At 33.9% G+C, this 24,522-nt stretch overlaps 1 protein-coding gene across 1 annotated transcript in view; it reads left to right on the top strand.

Moving 5' to 3' along the window:
• Positions 1–16,366, top strand: part of Dhc93AB (Dynein heavy chain at 93AB) — a 114,902-nt gene extending 98,536 nt beyond the window's left edge. Inside the window, exons 65-69 of the mRNA XM_085957035.1 lie at positions 167–226; positions 6,867–6,980; positions 7,757–7,905; positions 9,014–9,146; positions 16,205–16,366. Of these exons, the coding sequence (XP_085813161.1) occupies positions 167–226; positions 6,867–6,980; positions 7,757–7,905; positions 9,014–9,146; positions 16,205–16,366 (618 nt within the window). The remainder of the gene's footprint in view (positions 1–166; positions 227–6,866; positions 6,981–7,756; positions 7,906–9,013; positions 9,147–16,204) is intronic.
• Positions 16,367–24,522: the final 8,156 nt, after the last annotated feature.

Below are 24,522 nucleotides of genomic sequence, written 5' to 3'. Positions count from 1 at the left end.
GCTTTTTAAATAACCATATTTATGATATAGTCAAATCACTAAAAGCTAAATGCTTACTCTAGTTTCTAAAAAATATACAACAGCCCATCCTAGGCTTTAGCATCCTCTAAATACACCACCAGTCTGCCATCGATTTCTAATTAATACTTATGTTTCATTATTTAAGGGAGAGCTCACAATCACATCTGATATGGAGGATTTAGAGAACGCCCTATTCTTAGACCAGGTAAATTGTTGTTACATTGGTACTTCAGTGAAACTAAGATGCCTAAATACCATTTTTTCCGTGCACATCAAGTAGCTTTTCTATTATTCCTATTACTAATAGTATTTATGTTACGCCGAATGTGCGAAATTGACTATTACATGAAATGGGCAAAATTTTGGCTAATTCATGTAATAGTCAAGCCCGTTGCCTTATTCATGAATTAGGTAAATTATCTGCCGAGTACGTGAATTCTCCAGGGTATGGAATTCTTAAACTGTCAACATGATAGTAGAAAAAGTAAATTTAATACGGATGGTTTTATTAGTTATAATTGGGCATAATATAATATTACTAGCTGACCCGGCAAACGTTGTTCTGCCATCTAAATTATTTCTAGTAAATATTTTGGTTGTTAAATAAAAAATAACGAATGTATTGTAAGTGTGTGGGGATGATATCTATGACAGAAAGAGGAATGGAGCACTGTAGACGATGACCGCCGATAACATATTCATTGTTTGATCTCTTAAAAGTTAAATGTAAAGTGAAAAAAAATTATAATTTTTTTATCCTAAAGTAGGAAAATGAAATAAAGAAAATCAATATTAATTTTGAAGAGCAATTGAGTGTACAATATTTTTTGTCAGTCCGTCTTTAGCTAACACGGATAAGCTCGATGGTTTGCCCACGCGAGAACATGCCACGTACAATTGTCCGTGTGAAAAACATAGTGTGCCCAGATCTAAGCCGCAAACAGACATAGTTTGGCCTTGCGACTTATTGATTGTCATTGTGAATGCCAATCTAATAGGAAATTGAACGCGTTTTAATTCAATTGGCACGTCTGTAAGAATCATTGGAATTCGTGGCAGCAAAACATTTTCGGCTTGGAATTTGCCATTCAAAATGGTGGCTTCGATAATGTTTTTCATCAATTTTTTAATGACCAATCGCGTGCCATTGCACAGCCGTGGTGGGTTCAAATTCCGAAGTAAAATAACCGGAGATCCAACTTTCAGTCGTAGAAGGTGTGTTGACATGCCTGGTAAATCCAGTGGGTTCAAAAACTCTGTTGGATAATTTACAGCTTCGTTGACATCGCAAACTGTATCGATCGATTTGTATGATACCAAATCGCCTGGCAATGACTGCTGTATCTTGAAGTTTAAATCGTCAACGTCCACATTTTTTGCTGCCAAAATGGCTCTTTCTGCTAGCTACGCATGATTTATGTATTGTGTGCGTACATCGGGAAATATGCGGTCAATGAGAGCATTTTGCGAATCAACGATTCTGCAGAAATTAGTGGGCAATTTTATGCATCCAGTATTTTCATAGACAGCAACTTTTCCATCGCCGATATCTAACAATTGGTTCGAGAATGTGTCAGCAGATGGATCTTGTAACATTTGCACGCGCATGTTTATTTTTAGCTGGACCTTTTCAACATTACGCCACAGTGGCGATGATTTCAAGCAAGCGTTGATATCATCAGCGTACGTTGAACGTGGAATGATGGGAAGTGTTTGTCTGAAATCACCTGAAAGGAATAATATAGTGCCGCCGAATAGTTTGTCGTTGTTTTTTATATCTTTAAGTGTTCTGTTCAACGCCTCAAGAGAATGTTTGTGTGCCATAGTGCATTCATCCCAGATGATAATTTTGCATTGTTTTAGCACTGTGGCCATGGACGATTGTTTTTTTATATTGCACATTGCGTCTGGGTTATTATGAATATTCAGTGGCAGCTTAAATGCTGAATGAGCTGTTCTGCCTCCATCCAATAAAATTGCTGCAATGCCAGATGATGCAACAGCCAATGCAATGCCATTATTTGATCGTATTTTGGCGAGAATTAGCGAAATGAGAAATGTTTTGCCAGTTCCACCTGGTGCATCCAAAAAAAGAATCCACCTTGTCCCGCCAAAACTGCCAGCATAATGCGGTCGTAAATGATTTTTTGTTCATGAGTCAGTAGTGGGACATTGCGAGTAACAATCGCTGCCATTTCTGCAGTATCGTACTGCAGTTCACGATTCATTTCGGTGTCCATTAAATCAGAAGTACTTCGATTTGGCGAACTCATACCGAAATGACTGAGTGGTAAATTGGCAATGACAACGCAAAGATCCTCGATAGTAATCAATGCTTCATTGTACATAGCGTCACTGAATGTAATCGTTAGATCGTTGCACCGTGTATGAATTCGATGCAATATATCGTCAGTCATTGAATCTTTGTGCTTATCCCACAACGTGTCTGCTCGTCCCGGGAAACATGTAGTCAACACTATAGCGAATAGTAGACGAATTTGTGTTGCTGTACAGCCCAATGCTGCTTCAGCAAGCATATCGTCCCAGTGATTGTCGTCTTCGAGCAAGCCGAGTGCAAGGCATGCATCTTTATATGTTGGATACTGTTGCCCATTCACTTTGCGTATATCTTGAAATGATAATGAGCCGGTGACATTAACCAACAACAGTCGCAGATAGAAACACTCAATCTGCCTTGGATTGACTGTATATACTCGGCCCAAAGTGTTTGATTTGAATAGGCCGGGGCACGCAACAATTGGTGTGCCGTGCTTGCGGGGCATCCATTTTTTTGTTTGATTCCATGTGAAATAGCGAGGTACTTCGGAATAGAGTAATGTTCGTGCAAAGGCACCGAAAGTATCCGCACGATTACACAATTCGAAAAATTCGGTGAGTGTAGTTTTTGGTGGATTTATGGCACGCTCAATTGCTGTCTCGTTGGTGAAAAATACGCGCTGGCTGTTTTCAAGATGGACGGCTAAATGTATAACTGCTGGGTCCCGTTCATGAATTGGGAAACCAAAGATACGCCAGACAGCTTCATTGGAGCTGATGTACCGGCCAATTTGGTAGCGCATTATTTCGTCGTTGTCATTCAATCGAGGAGCATTCACATCGGTATTTTGAATTTGAAATACAGCCATATCGCTGCCTTTATTCACATACTTGCAAATGTATTTGATGCTCTTCACCGAACTGCAGAACTCAACATTGATATGAGCATTGAATGTTTTGCTCAGCAGAGGCGAATATGGTACCACCCAACGATTGTCAATGTCAATGTCTGCGTTGTTGATATTTAGTGTAAATGATTGTTCGCCATTATCAGTATTTCTTCGACGATACATTGGATATCCGTCGACATTTGTGATCGTGTCGTTGGTGAAATGTTTAGGAAAACGCTTTGTACATTTTCCATCTGCCATGCAAGGCGATAAACGATTCAGATCACCGCATGGGCCATGAATCATGTTTGTGGTAACAATATCGAACAGTAGTTGATCAGTAGACGAATCTATAATTTCCGCGGAAATTACACTATCGATTTCTTCAGGGCGTATTTTGTCGACTAACCAAATCAAAATGTGTGCATGAGGTAATCCTCGCTTTTGCCATTCTACCGAATACATCCAGCAACGTCTGGGACCGAATACGTGTAATTTTGTAATGAAGCTCATTAAAGACTTCAATTTTTGTTTGAACACACGTGCTGTAATATCATGACGATGTATTGCATTTTGGCCTGGCAATAGCAAAGATGTAATCTCCTGCCACTTTGGATTACATGTAAACGTTATAAATAAACACGGTCGTCCGTACTCGCGCACGAAAGTCATAGCATCCTGTATGTATTCTTGGATATGACGTGGACTGCCTACGTAGGATGTTGGTAGAATGATAGAGTTACCAATTTCGGCGGTGTCGGCGTCGCTCGCAAGTGAATGTATTCTTCCGCACGCAGCTTCTGTTGATTGTGTCGTAGGAATCGCAGTCGTTCGCTCTCTACCTTCGCGTACATGTCAACCATGAATTGTTGGCACAGCTCACGACATCGCAGAATGACGTTGTCCTGACCGCGTCGAATCATCATACGATACGCATAAAAATCCATCGAGCTCACTTTCTTGTTTGTTTTGGCTCCTGTAACAACATATTCAAAAATATTAATTCATTCATAAATATTAATTCAAAATGAATAATGATGTTTATAATGAATGAATTACCTGTGGCGGGATCTCGTTGTTTAATGTTTATGCAATATCCGTCTTGTCCCTTCCAGAAAATTAGCGGATATTGGAGAGCGTCGTATGAACGGTGTGTGTCAGCGATGAACTCCAGATTATTGTTTCTTCTTCGAATCACGATTTCTCGCGGCGATGTGCGGTCGCCAACCATGATTCCAGCAACGTCGTCAACAACAGGCGCATTGAATCGACGCACGTGCTCTCCAGCTGGTGTTTTATCAGGATTGATGACAATAGCGTGGTTGTCACTTTGCAATTCGTGCATGTATGATTTGAAGAATTTCAATAATTCGTTGTGCTCATTCAATAGGGTGTCCAGTTCGCCGACGATGCGCCTAGCATTAGGCGAATTGAGGTTATTGTAGCCGCAACGTGCATCTACGCGATTGATGTCCTCACCGCCCATGAAGTAAATTTGTAAAAATTTATGTGGTTCGTTTGGCATTGGCAGCAATGAGCCTACTTTGTGGTACACTTGGCCTTTGATTTTGAACGTTGAATGGAATTGTTGACCATTTGCCGCAGTATTGTGAACTATTTCTGTAGCTCCGAACGAAGTCATTTGGAAGCATGAATTGAATGTGCGAATGGATTTCAGGAACAGGTTTGAATCTGGATCCGTGCCGATGAGCAAGCCGTTCAATGGTTCTGGTGGTGTCTCAATTTCTGGTAGTTGCACTTTTCCTGATGCGCAACACATACCGGCTGACTCATGTTTGAATTTTAGCGCATGACAATGGGGACATTCTTTTTTGTCCATAGCACCAATCAGCACTTTCGGATGAGCGGAATATTCAATATCTGGCTCGTATTCGAATGCAAGACGAAGGAACGAAGCGGATAATGCTCGATGTACTTGTTGGCGTTGTCGGTCATTTGCTCTGCGCGTGTTAACTGCAAACCGGCGCGTTTGTCTCCATTCCAATTGTTGTCGTTGATTTCGTTCAGCTTGTGCCTCTTGTGATTGAGATTCACGCAATCGCGACATGCTCACACGCACATTTTCGTTATCTTGTTGGATTTGTTCGTCTGTGATTTCTGCTCTAATGTTTCGCATGTTTGTTGCTTTATTCGTTTGACGGCTCAAATAGGCCCCCTTACGTCTTGCTGGCATTGTACACTGTAACACAACACACACACACACACAAATAGATAAATTAAAATAAATCGTACAACATTTTGCACACACTGCCTTGTGATATGCCGAATGAATTGTCAAAATAACGTGACGCTTCTCGTGAATTCTTCTCCGCCGTACCGCCATCTGTCATTCAACAACATAAATAATTTCGTTCTGTTTGAAATACGAACGACGTTCGAAATACGAACGACGGTTCATTTGTTCATACAAAAATACTAAAATCGCGATTAAAAAATGGGAGAGTGGAGGTAGCAAGGTGAAAATTTTGGGTTATAGGTATTTTTTGATGCCAAATAAAAAAAAAATACAAAAAAAAAATTGTCAAAAAAATAAAAGAAAATTTTTTCTGGATAGAGATACTCGAATCACCTAGCGGTATGAAATATACTTGTTGACCTATTCTCATACCTAACAAATATATATAAAAAAAATCATAAAAATCGGTCGAGCCTTAAAGAAATTTTTTTCTGGATAGAGATACCCGAATCACCTAGCGGTATGAAATATACTTGTTGACCTATTCTCATACCTAAAAATTATACATAAAAAAATTCATAAAAATCGGTCGAGCCGTTTCGGAGGAGTTCGACCACAAACATCGTGACACGAGATTTTTATATATATAGAGATTATTATTATTAGGTTAGGTTAGGTTTTGTAATTCTGAATTCAACTGAATGTCCATTTTGAGGTTAGCTAACAAGTGTCAACAAACTATCACAAACAATCGACCATTGCACGATTGATACCCAAGCATGAATCAAATCGCGAAAATACCTTTTAATAAAATTCTTCCGTTATCATATTATAGTTCTAGATTTTTTTTTGCGCATAGTAAATGGATATGAACGTCATTGTAGTTATTGATTGGTATATTTACATATTATAATCAATGACATTTGACACATTTGGTTAGTTTGATTATTTGCGAAAAACACCACCGGAGCGCGACCATCTATTTTGACCATAGATAATATACGCAAATTTTGACCAATGCATGAGCATTTGACACATTTAGTATAGTTGTAAAAAATACCACCGTAGCGCTACTATATAATTTGTCCAATGCATGAACTAGGCAGAAAAATTACTGCCGAATTCACGCACTCGGCACATATTTTGTCTAATTCATGAATACGGCAACGGGCTTGCATTTTTCATGATTTAGGCAAAATTTTGCCCATTTCATGTAATAGTCAATTTTGCACATTCGGCGTAACATTTACATTACCCCTGTTTTATCATCTTGTCTCTGTTGACCTCCCTTCTTCCCCTTCCCCTTCTTGTTTGCCACCCGTCCCGATATATCGAATCTTATTATTTTCAATGTGGTATATTAATTATAACAATTATATCGCTACATATATTTTATGAAGTACCTACTAGATTATTTCACTACATATATTTACCTACCTACCTTTTTTAAATTATTCAATATATTTGTTTATTTATTAAAGGTACCACCAGTATGGTCATCTCGAGCCTATCCATCATTATTAGGATTGACTTCTTGGTTTATTGACCTGCTTTTGAGATTACGAGAACTGGAAACGTGGTCAACCGACTTTGTTGTAAGTCTGATCTAATAATTATATTAATGTTTACTTTCAATAATCGAGTCGCTATATTTTTGTATGTATGATGTGGTATCCCTGCTAGCCAGCGTTGCCAACTTAGCATTTTTCTTGCCAGATTTAGCATTTTTGAATAAGCATCTAGCTTGCTAAATAAGCACCGCAAACAGCTTTTATACCTACATTATTGTTTATCTTTAGTAAGGAAAGTATTTTTCATGATATATTCGATGGGTATCACTCTTTAAAAAACCCAATTGAATCATAAAAATTATCTCTTTTACATTTTATTAGTTCTGAAAAATTTACCGGTTTAAACGGCACAGATAAAAAATAACAATATTGCCTGCACCCAGGACAAAGTTTATGTTAACATTAGTTTAAGTTAAAATACAAATTTCGATGACCTTCCTGCCTTTAGGCTTCCATGTAAATGTAATTGCTTATATGATACATAAGTGGGGCTTGAAAGAGTCACCATATTACGAGTGTCATGAGATTTAGACAACAGAGCACATCGTGGAGTTATACATCATATATGGCTTCCCTGAAGGAGTTTCAGCCATACAACGGGTCAAACTGGAAGCTGTTGCGTCAGTTTATCCCTAGCCAATTCCACTATGACTTATTATGACTAGGCCTGTGATTTTGTTTTTACTATTGCCATATGAATATGTTTGTTTGTCTTATTATATCATTAATATAAGATTGTTGTTTTTATTTAATAAAACACAATTTTTTTTATAAATTAATATAAGATTTGATTTTTCCAGCTACCAGCTTCCGTTTGGTTGGGTGGATTCTTCAACCCGCAGAGTCTATTGACAGCCATTATGCAAAGCACGGCTCGCCGGAATGAGCTGCCGCTAGATAAGATGTGTCTGCAATGTGACGTCACAAAAAAGAATAAGGAAGACTATACGTAATTAATCCGCTGACTATCTACTCATTCTCTTTTTTTCTTACTGGGAAATATGGCCACAGTGCAGCACCTCCAAGGTTCTGTGTCACTTATGAGTCATACTCCACAAGTTCTTGACTCTTTAAGATAGGCACGTCCAAGCGTGGATCATGAACGATCAGTCGATGGAATCATAGGCCCATAGGAATTGAGTCATGAAAATGTGAAAAGCGTATAGATACGTTCAGTTTTAATACAATATGAATTTTTCATAACCAGCTTACGTTAAAGTCATCTTCAAATTAACCATGAGGAAGTCCGGATGACCGGATATTATTTTAAAATCCTGTCATCATGGCCCCCACATCCTGAAGCGGGAGCCCCCTACCTATAGTTAAAGATAAAAGCAGTGTGATGTTCTACAGTAGCGTTTTCCAAATGGTGTAGGTACGCGGTAAAATTAATGTGTATATTTAGTGTTTTTTTTGTATATATTAATACATCTAGTTGAATTACTTATGGAGTTGTCGAGTATCGGAACACAATTAAAATTTGTATCGTACAATCACACAATTTTAAATAGCGCTGCAGGTGACTTTTTTATATTAAATAGAGTTTTTGTGATGTGTGTTTACATATTATATCACTTATCTGGTCGACTCGCCACGCCGGGCCCTTTCTGAGCCTGGGCCCCCAGACTAGAGCCCAGTCAGTCCCCCCTTTGTGAGGGCCATGCCAGTCATATATCATCCTTTATCGTAAAAACTGTCGCGTGAAAGTTCAGAAGCTTCTGAACTTTTTTGATTCACGCATGCAATCTTGCAACTTGCACGATAATACATACTGTCAGCATTAAATCCATGCACCTGTATTATGACTGATATTTTGATACTTCAGCATCCATAATTTTTCTTTCAATACGACAACCATAGCCATGGCTTTGTTTATGTTAAATATTTTAAACATGATAGTAATGCAATGTATAGATTAAAAATGAGATTTGTGTAATATTCCTATGGAATACAAAAATTTTATCAATAAGAATGATACTTTGGTGCCAAAGCCATGCAGTGATGTGCCGAGATTAGTTTAATGAAGAATTTTTAGCCAGGTATTTTTACGATTGCAGGTCAGCACCAAAAGACGGCGCTTATGTTCACGGCTTACTGATGGAAGGCGCACGTTGGGACGTACAAGCCGGAATCATAATGGATTCGAGGCTGAAAGAACTTTTTCCTCAAATGCCAGTCATCAATATAAGAGTAATGTGCCATAATTTTTATCACATAATATTCATATCACTTTAGGTAGATAGATACTTAGTCATTTATTTACGCATCACTACATAATATTATTTAGATAACAATAATATGCTGGGATATTATTCATCCCTTTCGATTTTATATTATTTATTTAAAACAACATTATGACTAATTTTATTATCGTGAGTATTTTAATCAAATAGTACATTCATAATATACCAGTCAGTTGGCTAAGAGTGCCTATTGGACGTAGGTAAAAGATGAGTGAATAATTTTTCCATGCATTTCTGAATTGGGATTCTCTAGAGTTGGGTAATAAGCAGCCTTTCATTTCATCTTCAACACAGTTGAGTCTTTGCCTTTTTTGCATTTAATGCTCGTAAGTGTTGAAAACCCCAATTCGGATATTGTAAAATCTAAGTCAGATGAAACAGACACAAATACGTTCCTTACCCAGTCGTATCAGCTTTCTGTAGTCAAGTGACGTTCACCCCGGTCCTGGAATAGTCTCAAAGGTACTTTATCTACAACCGGTCCTGCCCTCGGACCGATCAAGAACCTTTGTTTGGCTAGCTCGATACTATTCGGGGAGAGGGTGATCAACTAAAGTTCTTGATTGACACTTTTGGAATACACTTGATCGATATTATTTAACTTTATATTATTTAGAATCGCCACCTAATAATAGGTAGACGTCAAGGTTATTAATTATCCAATTAACTTTTAGTTTGAATTTATTTTCGTAAATATTTACGTAAATGTCAAAGACAGCTGACCACCTGTCACTATTTTCAGATCAGATGTTTTCCGTAAAATACTTCGTAGATTATTTTCAAAATAAAACTCCTTGTGGTAATTCAGTTTAAATTATTTATTAAATTATTTGCAATAGTAAATTTATCTTCCTTTTATTTAATTGTTTATTAACAATTATACACTTTAATTTTAATTTCAAATAATTGCATAATTATTTTATAAAACTTATTTAAATTAATTATTAAATAAAGTTAATTAATTATAATTCTCTTATATTTAATTTATGTACGATCACACCTTATAACTATGAGTCGCCGACCGTAAACTTTGAAGAGCTATGCTCTTTCAAAAAAAAAAAAAAATATTTATCGCGGAAATAACTTCGCGAACGATGACGCGTCGCAGTATTATTCACGTTATCAACTGACAGCCCGAACACGTGTCGGCTGCGATGACGTATCAACTCGTGACGCGTCGGGAATAATCTTCGCGAACGAATTACTTCGCGAAAATAATTAAAACTATGTGAATTTGGTGCACCCTCGGGCACAACCTCACGGTGATATGAGAAGATCGACTACTAACGGTACATAAAATACAGGCCGTTATATAGATTCACAGCGGGAAAAACCCGAGATTTTGACGTCATTCGAAATATGGACCAATGGGAGATCGTTCTACCTCCTCCACAGAGCTAATGGCCAAAGTTTTGGACCAATCACAGAAAAGTCGTTTATTTCCCGGCTTTTCCGGAAAATTATGAACATTCAATAGAATAAAAATATATAATTAATTAATACCTATAGGCGGTACAAGTTTGATAACAATCGTGAAAGTCCTTATAGGGCTTTTGGCACAAATTGTCCAAATATCTGTTAGTTCATTTATCGAGCTAACGGAAAAGAAAAATGAAAATATTTTCGCTAAAAATAATACGCAACAGAGGCGTGAATCATTAAGACTACCGACTGGCTACGTATTTGCAAAGAGAATGGCAGAAAAACAAACTTGTCCGTTTCTTTTATGCAGAACTTTTGCGGGCTAATTATGGATGATCGGAAAGGGTTGCGGTTAAAATTTATTCAATTATATTTATAGAACACTTCAACTTAAAGGTATAACATTAGTTTCAATCAAAATTTCTATGACAAGCCTTCATTTATTAAGTTTGAAAATTACCTACTTTGGGTAATTTAATATTGATCTGTCGAGGTTAATTGACAGATCTAAAGAATAATTTTTATTCGTAAATTAAGAGAGCAACCGAGTTCTTAGACTTACATTGTCAGAATTTCTATTTTCGAAATTCCTTCATTTAACTTTTACAAAAGTAGGTACTTAAATTGGTACCCTTTTTATTATAATTCGAAATATTAATTCGTTATTTAAATTAAGTGTGCGTAATCAGTACTTACAAAACGTAATCATTAGATTTTAAATACGACAATATTTGATATCATAATTTATTTATTTAAGTTATTTTACTTTGGCCGCGGTGAAAACATCGCGACTCAATTTAGAAAAAAATAAAATTTATTTTTATATAATTCAAAATCAGATTAAATACAAATGAACATTTATTTACAATGTTTAGCAAATGATATCCCATAAGTCGTTTACAATTTATTATCTATTTTTAACCTTAATCCTATACATTTCAATTACTTACATTTCACCTTATAAGACCATTTGGTCCCCTTGAAAGAGAATTCATCCGTAGTTCATTCTGAGGGGCTATAAGTCACTCAGACTGCACTACGGGACTCAATACACACTAACTATAGCTTTGTTTAGAGATTAGGCACGTATTTTGCAAGTAAAATCGACATTCACGGTCGGATCGAAAAGTTGTGACGTCACTAATTTATTAAGGAAAAATGCCGGCTGAGGGCCTACATTTTGGGGCCGTGTCACAAGGATGGAAAGTAAAATTGCATATTGTGCCTCAAGATTTCTAAATGCTTTTTACCCTTGGTTTGCGTCTACTTACATTTTATGATTGTAATACTATCGGTTTAAACTATAATTTCAAAACATATGAATCTATTCCATAAAGATATCATATTAGCGGAGGGTTTAATAGTTTTGACAGAAAACAAGACATACTCAGAGCGGCGCCGACTAAGATAAAGTAATGAAATAGGCTCGATTGTTTGTCGACAATAGTAACTATAGCAGTGATATTATTTGCCCGCCTATTTGCTGCATAGTAGAAGAAATCTCGCATCTGCGCATTTTCAATGTGTAGTTGTTTCACTATAATAATAAAAATTGAAGTGTGATTTCGAACTATAGTTTTTTTAAATTTTTGTTTATTCCACTATAAGTCAAAAACTGCTAGAGAATATTTTACGAAATTTCCACAGCTTATTGAGTATACTGCTGGTACTTGTTTAGTAGAGATTCATCTTGATATCTCAAAAGGTTCTGAAGTTAAGATAAAACAATATACGAAAGTTCATTTATGCGATAAGTGATTCTGATGATTGCTTTCAACCGAATTGAATGTGTGCACTCAAATGGCTGTGATTTTACTTGTGCAATGATCACACAGCAGGTACATGAATTGAGGCGCTGAGTCGCTAAACTAGCTTCTGGTGATTTTTCGATAAAATTAGTTTTGAATGTACATATGTGCTCTATTGATAGATCTACCAACTTTTCCAGTTGAGAGTTTCAAATTCCTTCCAATTTTGTCAAGAAATCAAAATGAATATTGAGTCGCCAAGCGCGCTCTTTGAAAAAATAGCGAGTCCCTAAATTGTCTCTTCACAACCGACCAATCAGACGCCGCCATTCAAATGCTGATTTTAAACGTACTTTAAATTCTCTATACAATCGTGTCAAACTGGTCACGTGTATGCAGTGAGAAAGTCGTGATTTTGCTTCGTTTATTTGATTGTTTTTATTAATTAATAATGGATGTTTCATTAGTTACTGTAAGGGAATCTCAACCAGGCGAATCAAGGAAGCGTTTGAGAAATCCAGCTGGCTGGAAATGTAATGCGTTACGCCAAGAAAAGAATTTGAAAATGGGCATTCCAAACACTAATTTTTGCTGTAGTTGTTTGAATAATCCAGTGGTGTCACATATTAATTTTTAGTTTCGTATGCGTTTTTTCAAGTATGCCGTAAATATTGAATATTAAGCGTGATGTAATTAAGATTTTTAAATAAAAGTTTTTAACATAATTTTAGTTCGTGTCAAAAAATATTATTATTAACATTATTTATGAATCACTTGACGAATTTCTAAGCGAATCCATAATTATGATAAATTGATTAACATAGCCGCCAAAGGTCTTCATATATATTCACATATCTATATTAAATTCTGATAACCCGTGTATAGGTGTGGTTGAGCACTGCGCTACCCTAATATTGGTTTATGCCATAGACCAACTCAGATAATTTCAATAAGTAATGGGAAATGACTTACATATTGATATAATTACTCATAGGATTGCGTTTGGTTTAAAAACATACTTTTTGGGATGTATTTATTTAGTTTAAAGTAGACACATGTTTCGACTTACAACATCATCAAATTAGTTTTTTGGCTTTTCTCTAATAAATACCGAATAAAATTATTTTTCATTACCTATTTAATACTAAATAGTCACCATACAAGTTACGAAAAAAAAATATTTCGAAAAATTTAGTATATGACAATTATTGTTTATTCGAAATCAAATTTTGGGTTAACGAGATTATACTGTACCTACTAATATTTTATTTAATCAACTTATTTTCAATAATCCCCAGAAATCACTTATTCTTTTATTTTGTATACGTCTGTAATTTCTTGCTTGTTGCTCATTAATAAACAACAATTTATTATTCCGAAAAAATGCTTTTTTGTGTATACCACTTTAAAAGCTAAATAGGTGCAATGTAAAAAAAGATCTACCAGCTAGTAGGTAAGTATGGCTACAAAATATTTGTTTGGCAAAATAAATTATAAAATATCTATATTGATTGAAATAAATACGTACTACTACTGAGCTGTCATTTCCAGCCGACCTTGTTCCCGCAAGTGCCAAATTTGACTATATTAAAATGTGAGTAGGTACCTAACAAATTTTGCTCCTTGCGACAGCGAGTGACTCAAGTCCGCTCTCCGGACAATTAAAATGCATTTATTTGGAATATTGCCGCATATAAATTGAATTTGAGGTTTTATTTTACTTTTAATATTAACCTGGAAGATACAAAACCACTTAAATTACACATAAAGTTAACATACTGTCCATAACAGTTTTTCCTGATTTACTCAAAACTCAAAAAACCCTCAGGAGCCACTTTAGCGACTCAGCTCCTCAATTATAAGGCAAATAATTTGTAAAAATATTTTTTTTATTATTATTATACACACAATTTCATTCAGCAGTTGCATTGATCAAATAACAATAAAAGAAAAGGTTGAAAACAAAAATAGCAGTCTCCATTCTTGTAAAATAAAAATGCCTTATAGGTAGGCTTACCATAATTATGAAACTCTAAGCCGGGACAGGAACGGGAGATAGGTCAATGAAACAAATTTAACCACTAAAAATTGTTTTATTATTAAAAGTATGTACAAAAGAAGAATTCTGCCGCAGCAGAAACTTAAATTTATTTATTTATTGTACTAGTCGTACTTCTCGCTGGAATGAACTTTTTTCAATACTTTATCATTTTTTTTAAATTCTCTAATAAAAAAAGTTGCACGTAATGCCGAAGAGGCCAATTGAATTAATCGAACTGTGTAGATAGATATGAACATATTTAATATATCATATTCACAACAAGAGCTTCAAATTCGATTGGCAGACCATCCACAGCAGATTGAAGTATATTGTGCACAATATATGTACTCCACTTCCAATGCCGACGATATTAACACCAAGTTCTTGTTTGCGTCGGCTGTGAAAGATATTTTGTCCTCTTCTATGTACGCCTCCAAAATACATGTTACAATAATATTGTCACCACAAAATACAGCTATCTTTTTATCAATCTCATGGCGACGCAATGTTGAGATTATGTTTTCAGTCAATATTTCCGATGTCTCGCCGTGAACAGACTCAACATCCAGTAATTTTACGTGCACACCTTCCGATGACAAAAAGTATTCACCAACAACAGGCGCTAGTTTTACTTATTTTCTATTAGAAGTGTCGTTAGTAACACTTACAAAATACGAATTCTGTCTACGGCCAATCATGCCAATATTTATTATTGCCAAACATTCATATGCGGAATAACAGCCGGGATAGAATGCTAAAGCCGGCCGGGACCAATGTGTGAAACCGGGACGTATGGTAAGCCTACTTATAGGTATAACTTCTGAAAAAACTATATTAAAAATGTTTTTTTATTAGGTTAGTATATATACAACATTTTAGAATACTTTATTTAGAACATATTGGTAGGTACCTATATGAAAGAACTTATACAATTTTGTTGACTTGCCAAGATTTTATGAAAATAGAAATTGCCATTTTTTTGTTTCCAAAGCCTTCTAATGCAGTGAAATGATCGCATGAGTAAAATCACCACTTTATACAATAAAATTCATCGCAAGTAGATAAAGTAGTCGGATAGCAGCGGTGGAGTGGTGAGCTTTGGAGCAGGTAGTGGGGCATAGACGTTGTCCATCTAATTGATTTCATTTGATTTTTATTTCCATTCTGTATATCATTCTGTATTTGTCTACCTCAATGACATTAATATGGACGAAGCATCTGGAAAAAAAAATGACACTCACTTTTTTGTCAGGTCTGCCGAATGGCATAATCTGTTCTAATGTCATTACAATAAAGGTGATATTGCTATAAATTACTGATGCTTTTTGTTAGGTCTGCCGAATGGTACGGTTCGAATGGGTTCGCTCAAATGAACATTGACATTAGAAACACTGTTCTAATGCCATTACAATAAAGGTGATATTGTTATAAATTCCCGATGCGTGATATCGCATAATGTAAATTGTGTGACCTCTACCTATACATGTGCAAATGTCGCTATGCGCGAATTTACTTGCTAGCTACTGTATTGAGTGCGTTGTCCATTAATAATGTCATTGGTCTACCTGGACAAAGTTGTGGGTAGTCGATAGTAAAAAATAAATCAATTTGTACTATGTATAAAAAATTCAAACGTTAAATAATTGTTACAGACTCTTCGCTACTGACACGAGTCATCCGCTTATAGCCATTATCATTTAAATTATCATTGTGTTATAATAATAATTACTAATTAATGAGCAGTGTATTGAAAAAATTAATGATGCAATGATGGTCATTTAATTGTTTTTGAAGGCAATTACGCAAGATAAGCAGGATCTGCGCAACATGTACGAATGTCCTGTCTACAAAACTCGCACTCGCGGACCGACTTTCGTCTGGACATTCAATTTGAAGACCAAGGATAAACCGTCTAAGTGGACTTTGGCTGGTGTTGCTCTTCTTCTTCAAGTATAAATCATCATCATCCACTGCCGCATGAAGACTCCTCCTTGCTGTCTACACTCTTCTAGGTCTTTAGTCTTTTGTTACCGCATACTTTGGCTTAACTTGATTATTTCATCAATCTTAAGGGCTCTCGGGTACCACTGGATGAGATATCTTTCATACCTATATCTACTTTGAATAGGTATATACACGTTGTGTTACGTCCGATACTCTTGTTTGCTCCCTTATCCATTTATTTCCGACCTTAGTTACTTTTAGTTTTTGAACCTCTTGTGAATTGAAGGACCATGTTTCGCATTTTGCAAAAATACAATAGTAGGTACTAGAAAAACATGTGGAATGTCAAGAATGATAATTAATGAATATTAGGCATTTTATAATTAATTAATTAAAATGATGTTACATTGTAGGAAATCATTATAATGTAATACATAGTGAAAAACTAGTGTACCTATCTAAAATTATTTATTTTTGGGTAATTGATGTCTATAAATTGAAGAATGTCTGATAAAATGATACAATGATCTAATCTGAGATTAAGCATAATAATTTTAGAAAAGACAGTCGTCAGCACCATTCAAAAAATATAGCTCAATCTCTTTGCTCACATGATTCCTATGAAATGAAAATGTAAAATTCATAGTTCATATTTAGTAGGCACCCACTATAATAACATATATATACATTATAAAGTGTACCTGCTTACTATACTATTATTATCTAGGATAAGCGATCTTCTAGTATAAAGTCAAAGAGCTTACTTTTCAGGAGAGCATAAAAACTACACAAATAGGTACCTACCTAGGTACTATATTTAAAAAAAATAGTATAATCATTCCAAACAAAAAACAATGACAAAAGACTAGGTACAAGTAGGGCTGTCAAAAAAGTATCGATACGATACTATGTATTTCCCCAGTAGGACTAATTCTAATGGTTTTTGACGATACAATACATTATAATATGTGTAATATTTTAGCTACCTATCATTTTCAATGTAGTTTTTTTTAATGTATGCTCCAGATGGAGCATATAGATGTGAAATAGAAAGTGTTTTGTTTTAATATAGTTTGTTCGTTGTATGGTAATAAATAAACTGTTAAGGTTAATAATTTGACAGTCCAATCCAATCCAATCCCCACGGCATAATCAGTAAATATGAACTGTTTTTAAGGGCATAACGAAATAAATATGCACTGTGAAATGAGGCAAGATTAGACCAATACTATTTTCAAAACATTTTGTTCAAAATTTATGTTTTGAGCCTTAAATTTTAATATATTATAGTCAAACCCCGTTTACATGTGCATGGATTTACTGCTGACAGTACTTATTATCGCGGCCATAACAAGAAAACGCATGTATTAAAACTTATTATCGTGCAAATTGCAAGATTGCATGCATCAATCAAAAATGTTCAGAAGCTTCTGAATTTCCACTCGGCAATTGGACCGTACAATATCAGTGCAGTAGCGAACCTGCCGATAAAAAAACGAACCACAACGTGCAGAGACTCATTTTGAGGTTAACCGATTTTCACGACCTGTCAAATAGTAGGTGCCAAACAATAAAATTATTACATCGCGTCTCGCATACTCTTTAAGAATGAGATTAGCGAGACAGTCAGCACTTTTACGTGTAAACAGTTATTATCGTGATATTTTAAAATACACACTATTGCTGCAAGTAAATCCATGCACGTGTACAGGCTTTATTATGCTCAACAATGGTTTCGACATGTAGTACATGGATTTTAGTTGCACTATTTGGTATGAACATAAATAACTTAACTGTATATCTCTAAATATGCACTTTAACAGTTTTCATCAACATTAATTTGACTAATAAATTGTACCATTAAAGTGGCCCATCATACAAATTGACTTAATACCTGTTTAGAAAGTATAAAAACAAGTTGCTCATATATTAGTATAATATAATAGGTTAGGTGGAAAATAATATAATTATTATAATCTTAGATATTTGTTATAATTTATAATTACATTTTTATCATGTACGTTCTTTAGTCTAACACTTTCTAGTCACAGTGCTGTGATATTTTGATTTTTATAATATTAGGAAATTTTAAAGAAAACTGACAAACACTTCCCAACATGCAGTGCTCGAAATGGAAAATTTTGCAAACTGGAACAGTCGATAATTTTCCAAAAATTAAAAAAATAAATAATGTAAACGAATTTTAATTTTTCTAAATAATTCACGTACCGGAACGCAATTTACAAATTATACACAAACAGAGTGATAATCTCGAGCTGCATTCAACTCGGCTCAGGTCCATTTCGAGCCCTGCCAATATCATTGTGTAATCAACATAGTAATTTATTCGAGATACTATTTTACAATAGGTAGATATTATGATATAAGGATAAAAATGTACCTATTTTTAATTGAAATAAAAAAGATTAAAATAAATTGTAAGTATCTTGTTTATTTACATTGGTAATCAACCTGTGGCAGGTTTATAAACTTGAGGCCCTAGGCATTGACTGATTTTGAGTCCCCCCCCCCTTGTGCTAAAAAAATTAAATAAAAACCAGCACTCGAGATGGAAAATTTTACAAACCAGAACGCTTAATAATTTCCCAAAAATATTCACTTAGTTATTTAATTATACGTATATACTTATATATATAAAAATTAATGTTTGTTTGTTTGTTTGTCTCGTATGCGTTCCTATACCATTCATCCGATTGCGATGAAACTTTAGTGAGTTGTGCGCACGCCCGCGAAGGTTTCTGAAATAGTACAACTATCTTCTTCTTCTTCTATTCTATCTTTTTCTATTCGTATGCATGCCTATACCAAATTTGGAAAATCCATGCTTCTCACATGGACAGCCTGCTGTATGTGGCCTACTCACGCATTGGAAAATCTTCTGATTTATTCGTGTACGCACCAGACGGAAAAACAAAAAATATTTTGTATCCATAATCACTTCAATAAACAGAATTAAAACACAAACACTTTCTTTCTTTGGGTGGCATTGCAACTCATGCCGGGTACTCGTTAGTATTTTATAACTAATTTTGAAAAAACTCATTAGAAAAAATTCTAGAAAAAAGGTTGGACCGAGTGAGACTAAAACTCAAATCTTTCACTATCCGGGTGAGTGCTTTGGCCTCTAAGCTATCGATCCACCCATAATTCATCCAAATTATTTCTTACATTTACGTTTAAGCTGAAAGACTTCAAATTCCATCAATCAGTAGGCAGTCTACTTCGTGATCAAATCTGGGAGCTAGTTACATAGGTATTTATTACTTATTGACGTTCTTGTATTTATAAATACGAAAATTAATATTTTTTATTCAATATTGACCGCATTGTCTGCTTTATAGAACACCAACACTGCTCTCAAAAGTTGTAATATTTGTATTCGTTCCTTCATTCGCCGCCCTTTATAATATGCTGCCGCCATGCAACACATGACCTGCCTACTCCTATTGGATATCACACCGAATGAATTCATTATACGAAATAGAAAAAATACTGTAAGTATTTTATGTAATACAAAACTATTTTGTGATATTCCACAATATCAGTATGCAATTATAATATCAATTATCCTCATTATGCGTGACATTTTTATTATAAATTTAAATACTTATAGTGTAATCTTTATTTGGCAGCCAGCAAAAATAAATTGATAGTGTATACATGTGAAACATCACTATGTTACTATGTAAAAGAATAGATTAAACAATTATTACTGTTAACAAAACACAGAGAGAATATTTTTTAATTTTAAATGCAATAGTTTGTGGTTTGCATTATAATGTATTCTGACAAGAGTTATCTAACCGCAGAATAAATTGAAAGAGTCGTCGATATAAAAATAGTTTTAATGCATACTAGAGAACTTTTATCGAATTTATATGTCGCTATTAATAAAATACTCTATGAGTACTGATAACTCATACAGTTGTCAAGAAATAAATGAATATGTAGTGTTCGATGTGTGGGTTATGGTGTTGAGGATGATGATGATGATGAAGAAGTCGAAGATGTATGCAGGAGCGAGTTTTATTTGCAGCGTAACGGTCAGTATGATAGTATAAATACAATGACAGTACATATTACGTACTGAGATAGTTACGAGCCAGGTACTTAGATTCGAGTGACATTTTAATAAAACAGTATTCGTAATTTTCACAGTCGAAAGTAATACCTAAACATTATATTCCAGTACATAATTATATTGAACGAGTCAGCGGTTTAAATACGAGTAGCTGTGAATTTTATTTATTATTACAGTCATAATATAATATGATATTATGGGAATGGATATTAGACTAATTTTCCATTGCGATACCGTATTTAATATCGCCAATCAATTTGCTGATACTGGTAAACAGTTGTTTACCGGTATATGAGTCCCTGGGAATTTATTATTGCGATCGAATAATTTGATACATTAAAAATAGATATTTGGTCAATAATATACTGACAGCTACAAATATATTTTTCATTTTAAAGTACACATAAGAGTATTGTGATCAATAGGTCTGTAGTTGACATTCTTATGTGGACCGAAACCCCCCCCCCCCCAACCTTTGTGTGCGCGCATGTACCGCTGTAGGATGATTCACCTTTACCTCAATAGGATCGAAGTACTCGTACCATGAATAAAATTGTTATACATATATATCAATCTTCATGTAAATTCTTAAACCTAATTAATAAATTTCAATAAGTAGGTATCTAGTATATAATTTTTCAAATGGCTTTACAATCCGATGTGCATCCTGGTCGTTTTCCGAAAGAAAATTCTTTCTGATTTTTACGACAAATGGATGTTGGCCACTCTGGATTCAAACACAATATTGAAATATAACATGTAAATTTGTAGACGCAGTATTTCGTTTTTACGCATGATTTCAGAAACTGACTCTCTCACAGCCCGTCCATTGGTGGCATTATTAAAATTATATTAAAGGAGTGTTCATTTAAATAATATAAACTCGTAGATGTCGTCATTTAAAAAAAGTTTCAAAAGGTAATGCTAATTTAACTTTTAAATTGACATTGTGTGGGATACAGGTAGGGGTCGAAATAGACTGGAGCGCCGTCCGGTTCATGAAATTTCCAAAATTATCGCTCTGTCTTGTTTGAACTAGATAGGACAAAAATAACAAAAATCGAACACACCTATTTTTATAAAACTTTCATATAATTAGATGTTAATACTTTCGGAAAATTATCAAGCGCTACGGTTCGTAAAATTTTCCATTTCGAGCGCTGGATCCAGGAATTTGTGGCGTAAAAATTGTTTAAAATAAAAATATACATTTTTCTTTAAAATATTTTATTATTACACATTTCTCATTGTAATATACATTGGATATTTATAAAATATATTATGCAAAAACTTCAGTATTTGTGCATAATAACAATATATTAGTTATACGAGATTTACCAATCAATAAATAATATTCTTAAATTAATAATTAATTGTTCATAGTAAGCAGGTACTACAACTCTGAATATTGTTTTTTAATCATATTGTCATGGTCTGCTTTAACTTATCATTAAATACTTATAAAGATTAGTCCTGAAGTGATGTAAATAAATCAATCGTAATTGAAAATACTAAATTTGAAACTAATATAAATAACGTGAAACAGATGTTATTTGAAAGCTGTTTTACTGATAGTAATAATAATATGTGCCCCTGCCCCCTACATCATGGAACATATTTTTCAAGCCTCCCAACTTTATCGCAATGCAATAATTCATTGGGCTCTGATAAAAAAATGATTTATATTATTTACCTTTATAGATTAGCAAATTATTTTGAAAAGATTATGATGTAGTACTTATATAGGTATAGATTTTTTTATCACTGATACATACCTAATCATAATTAATTATTGTGATCAATTAAAATTAACGATTTTTGTGTATTGTTCCTAATATCAATTTTTAGATAACAATATTATCTATGAAATTAAGTATCATTTTTAGATTTAAATAAGTACTTATTATTTTTAAATTGACAAATATTGCCCAATTAATAATTAGGGTTGTCCCAATCGTGTGATACTAATTGATAAAATATTAATTTACTTCTAAATAATAACAACCAAAAAATAATTTATTCTACAATAATAATTAAGACATGTACTTATACGAATTCACATCCAGAAAAATTACAATGACGCTCATCGGCGCAGGCTACTTATGTGTTTAATGGCTCAAATAGACTCTATGACAATAGGTCATATAAATGCAGAAAAACCCGTTTGTTATGTTGGCGTCCTGTGTCACAGGGTGTCACAGAGTGTAAATACGATGTCATAACTGTCATACAATATATATGTATAATATATCGGAATGGCATAGATATGATCATGAACGCTAAATCGCTCTTAACATATATGTGCCCGATCGTCATAGAGTCTATTTGAACCTTAACAGTTTAATAAATTATCACTGTCTTGAAAAGTTATGAACTGAATATTTGTTATTTTTTATTTATTTAAATGTAAGATCATGAAACAGTGCGATTTATTCACCGTAAAAATATTAATTCTAATGAATGAAAATTTTATATTATTTAAAAAGTGGAATAAACCAATCATTTTCTGGATTCGTAAACGCACTAGGTACTCAAAGGTAAAAAAAATAGAGGTAAGTATAAAAATAAATATATTATCATATCTAACATGTTTTTCACAAGTGTTTTAATATGTTATATCCCAATATTAAAATCATAGCAGTGAGAGTAGGTACCTAATTTAAATGCATTACCTATGTTCTATATAATATTATAATCTACAAACATTCTAGAGATTTCACTATCAGAGGTAACGCTGTATATTTCGACCACTGTATTACGTAGCACGCTACTGCTGCTAGATATTGTAAATAAATACACAGAATAAATGCTGTTATATTTCCTCACAAAATTAGGCAAACAATAGTTTCTATTTACAACATGTACATAAATTTAATAATAATACTAAGTAGGTACAGAATATTATACAAAATATAATAACTTTACAAAAAATGTTTTTTTATAAAATGTATAAGTCCACTCCGTATAGTAATTATAAATTATCTAACTATGATTAATTAATAATATCCACACAATGGATTCACTGATTTCTTGTTCAAATCAAGTTTTATGTAGTACAATGGCATAATATAGTCAGTGACGCCCCGTGGGTGTAGGCAGGTAATGTGTTGCAAAGGGGCGGCACGTTATAAAGGGCGGCGAATAAAAAACGAATACAAATATTATAATTGTTGTGAGCAGTGAAGCAGACGATACGGTCGCTTAATTATAAAGTCCCTATCGATAGCTTGATATAAAAAAAAATAATCGAACATAAATAATAATCCTGAGAACATAGCTATCATTGTAGTTTAATATCCACTATTATAAATATTGTAATGGTGGTTTATCGCACAAACATTTTTTACAAGGGCACCTCCAAACATGTAAGCGCCACAGGCTGCCACGTACTAAAAACCACCATTGTTAGAGAATAGGTAATTTTCAGTAAATGGTGTCAATGTAATTTTGAAGATTTTTGGTGTATTTGCTTAACGGCCCACATGCTCAGCGTAGTTCAAAATGGAGGTTTTATGCTATTTTCAGAGCATAGCCCTGGACATTCATTAAACGTTGTAGATAATCTATTTTTATAATTTTGAAGCCTTATTATCCTTTATATTTATTTTAAACATTTGATGACTGCATAAAGTATTTTTATTACATAAAATAGTATTCTTTTAAACCTCTCGCTCTAATGTTTTATTTGTCTAATATTTTACTATAATAATGTCGACATAAATTTTACTAATGGTTTTATAAATGCTTTTAAAAATAATTAATAAATATAAAAAATCTTAACTCCACTGCACATGGATGTACTGAAATATGACTATATTCTAAAACATTAGATCGAGAGGTTTAAAAGAATACTATTTTATGTAATAAAAATACTTTATGCAGTCATCAAATGTTTAAAATAAATATAAAGGATAATAAGGCTTCAAAATTATATAAATATATTATCTACAACGTTTAAGGAATGTCCAGGATCATGCTTTGAAAATAGCATAAAACCTCCATTTTGACCTACGCGGCGCACGTCCCCCTTTAAGGCAGCCGAAAAACAATAAATAAGCAGGTACTT

The sequence above is a fragment of the Rhyacophila brunnea genome, unplaced genomic scaffold, assembly GCF_057557595.1.
Source record: "Rhyacophila brunnea isolate RB1 unplaced genomic scaffold, BYU_Rbru_1.0 scaffold_6, whole genome shotgun sequence".
Lineage (NCBI taxonomy): Eukaryota > Metazoa > Arthropoda > Insecta > Trichoptera > Rhyacophilidae > Rhyacophila > Rhyacophila brunnea.
Note: the sequence above shows the minus strand (reverse complement) of the source record. Positions and strands in the feature narration are given on the sequence as shown.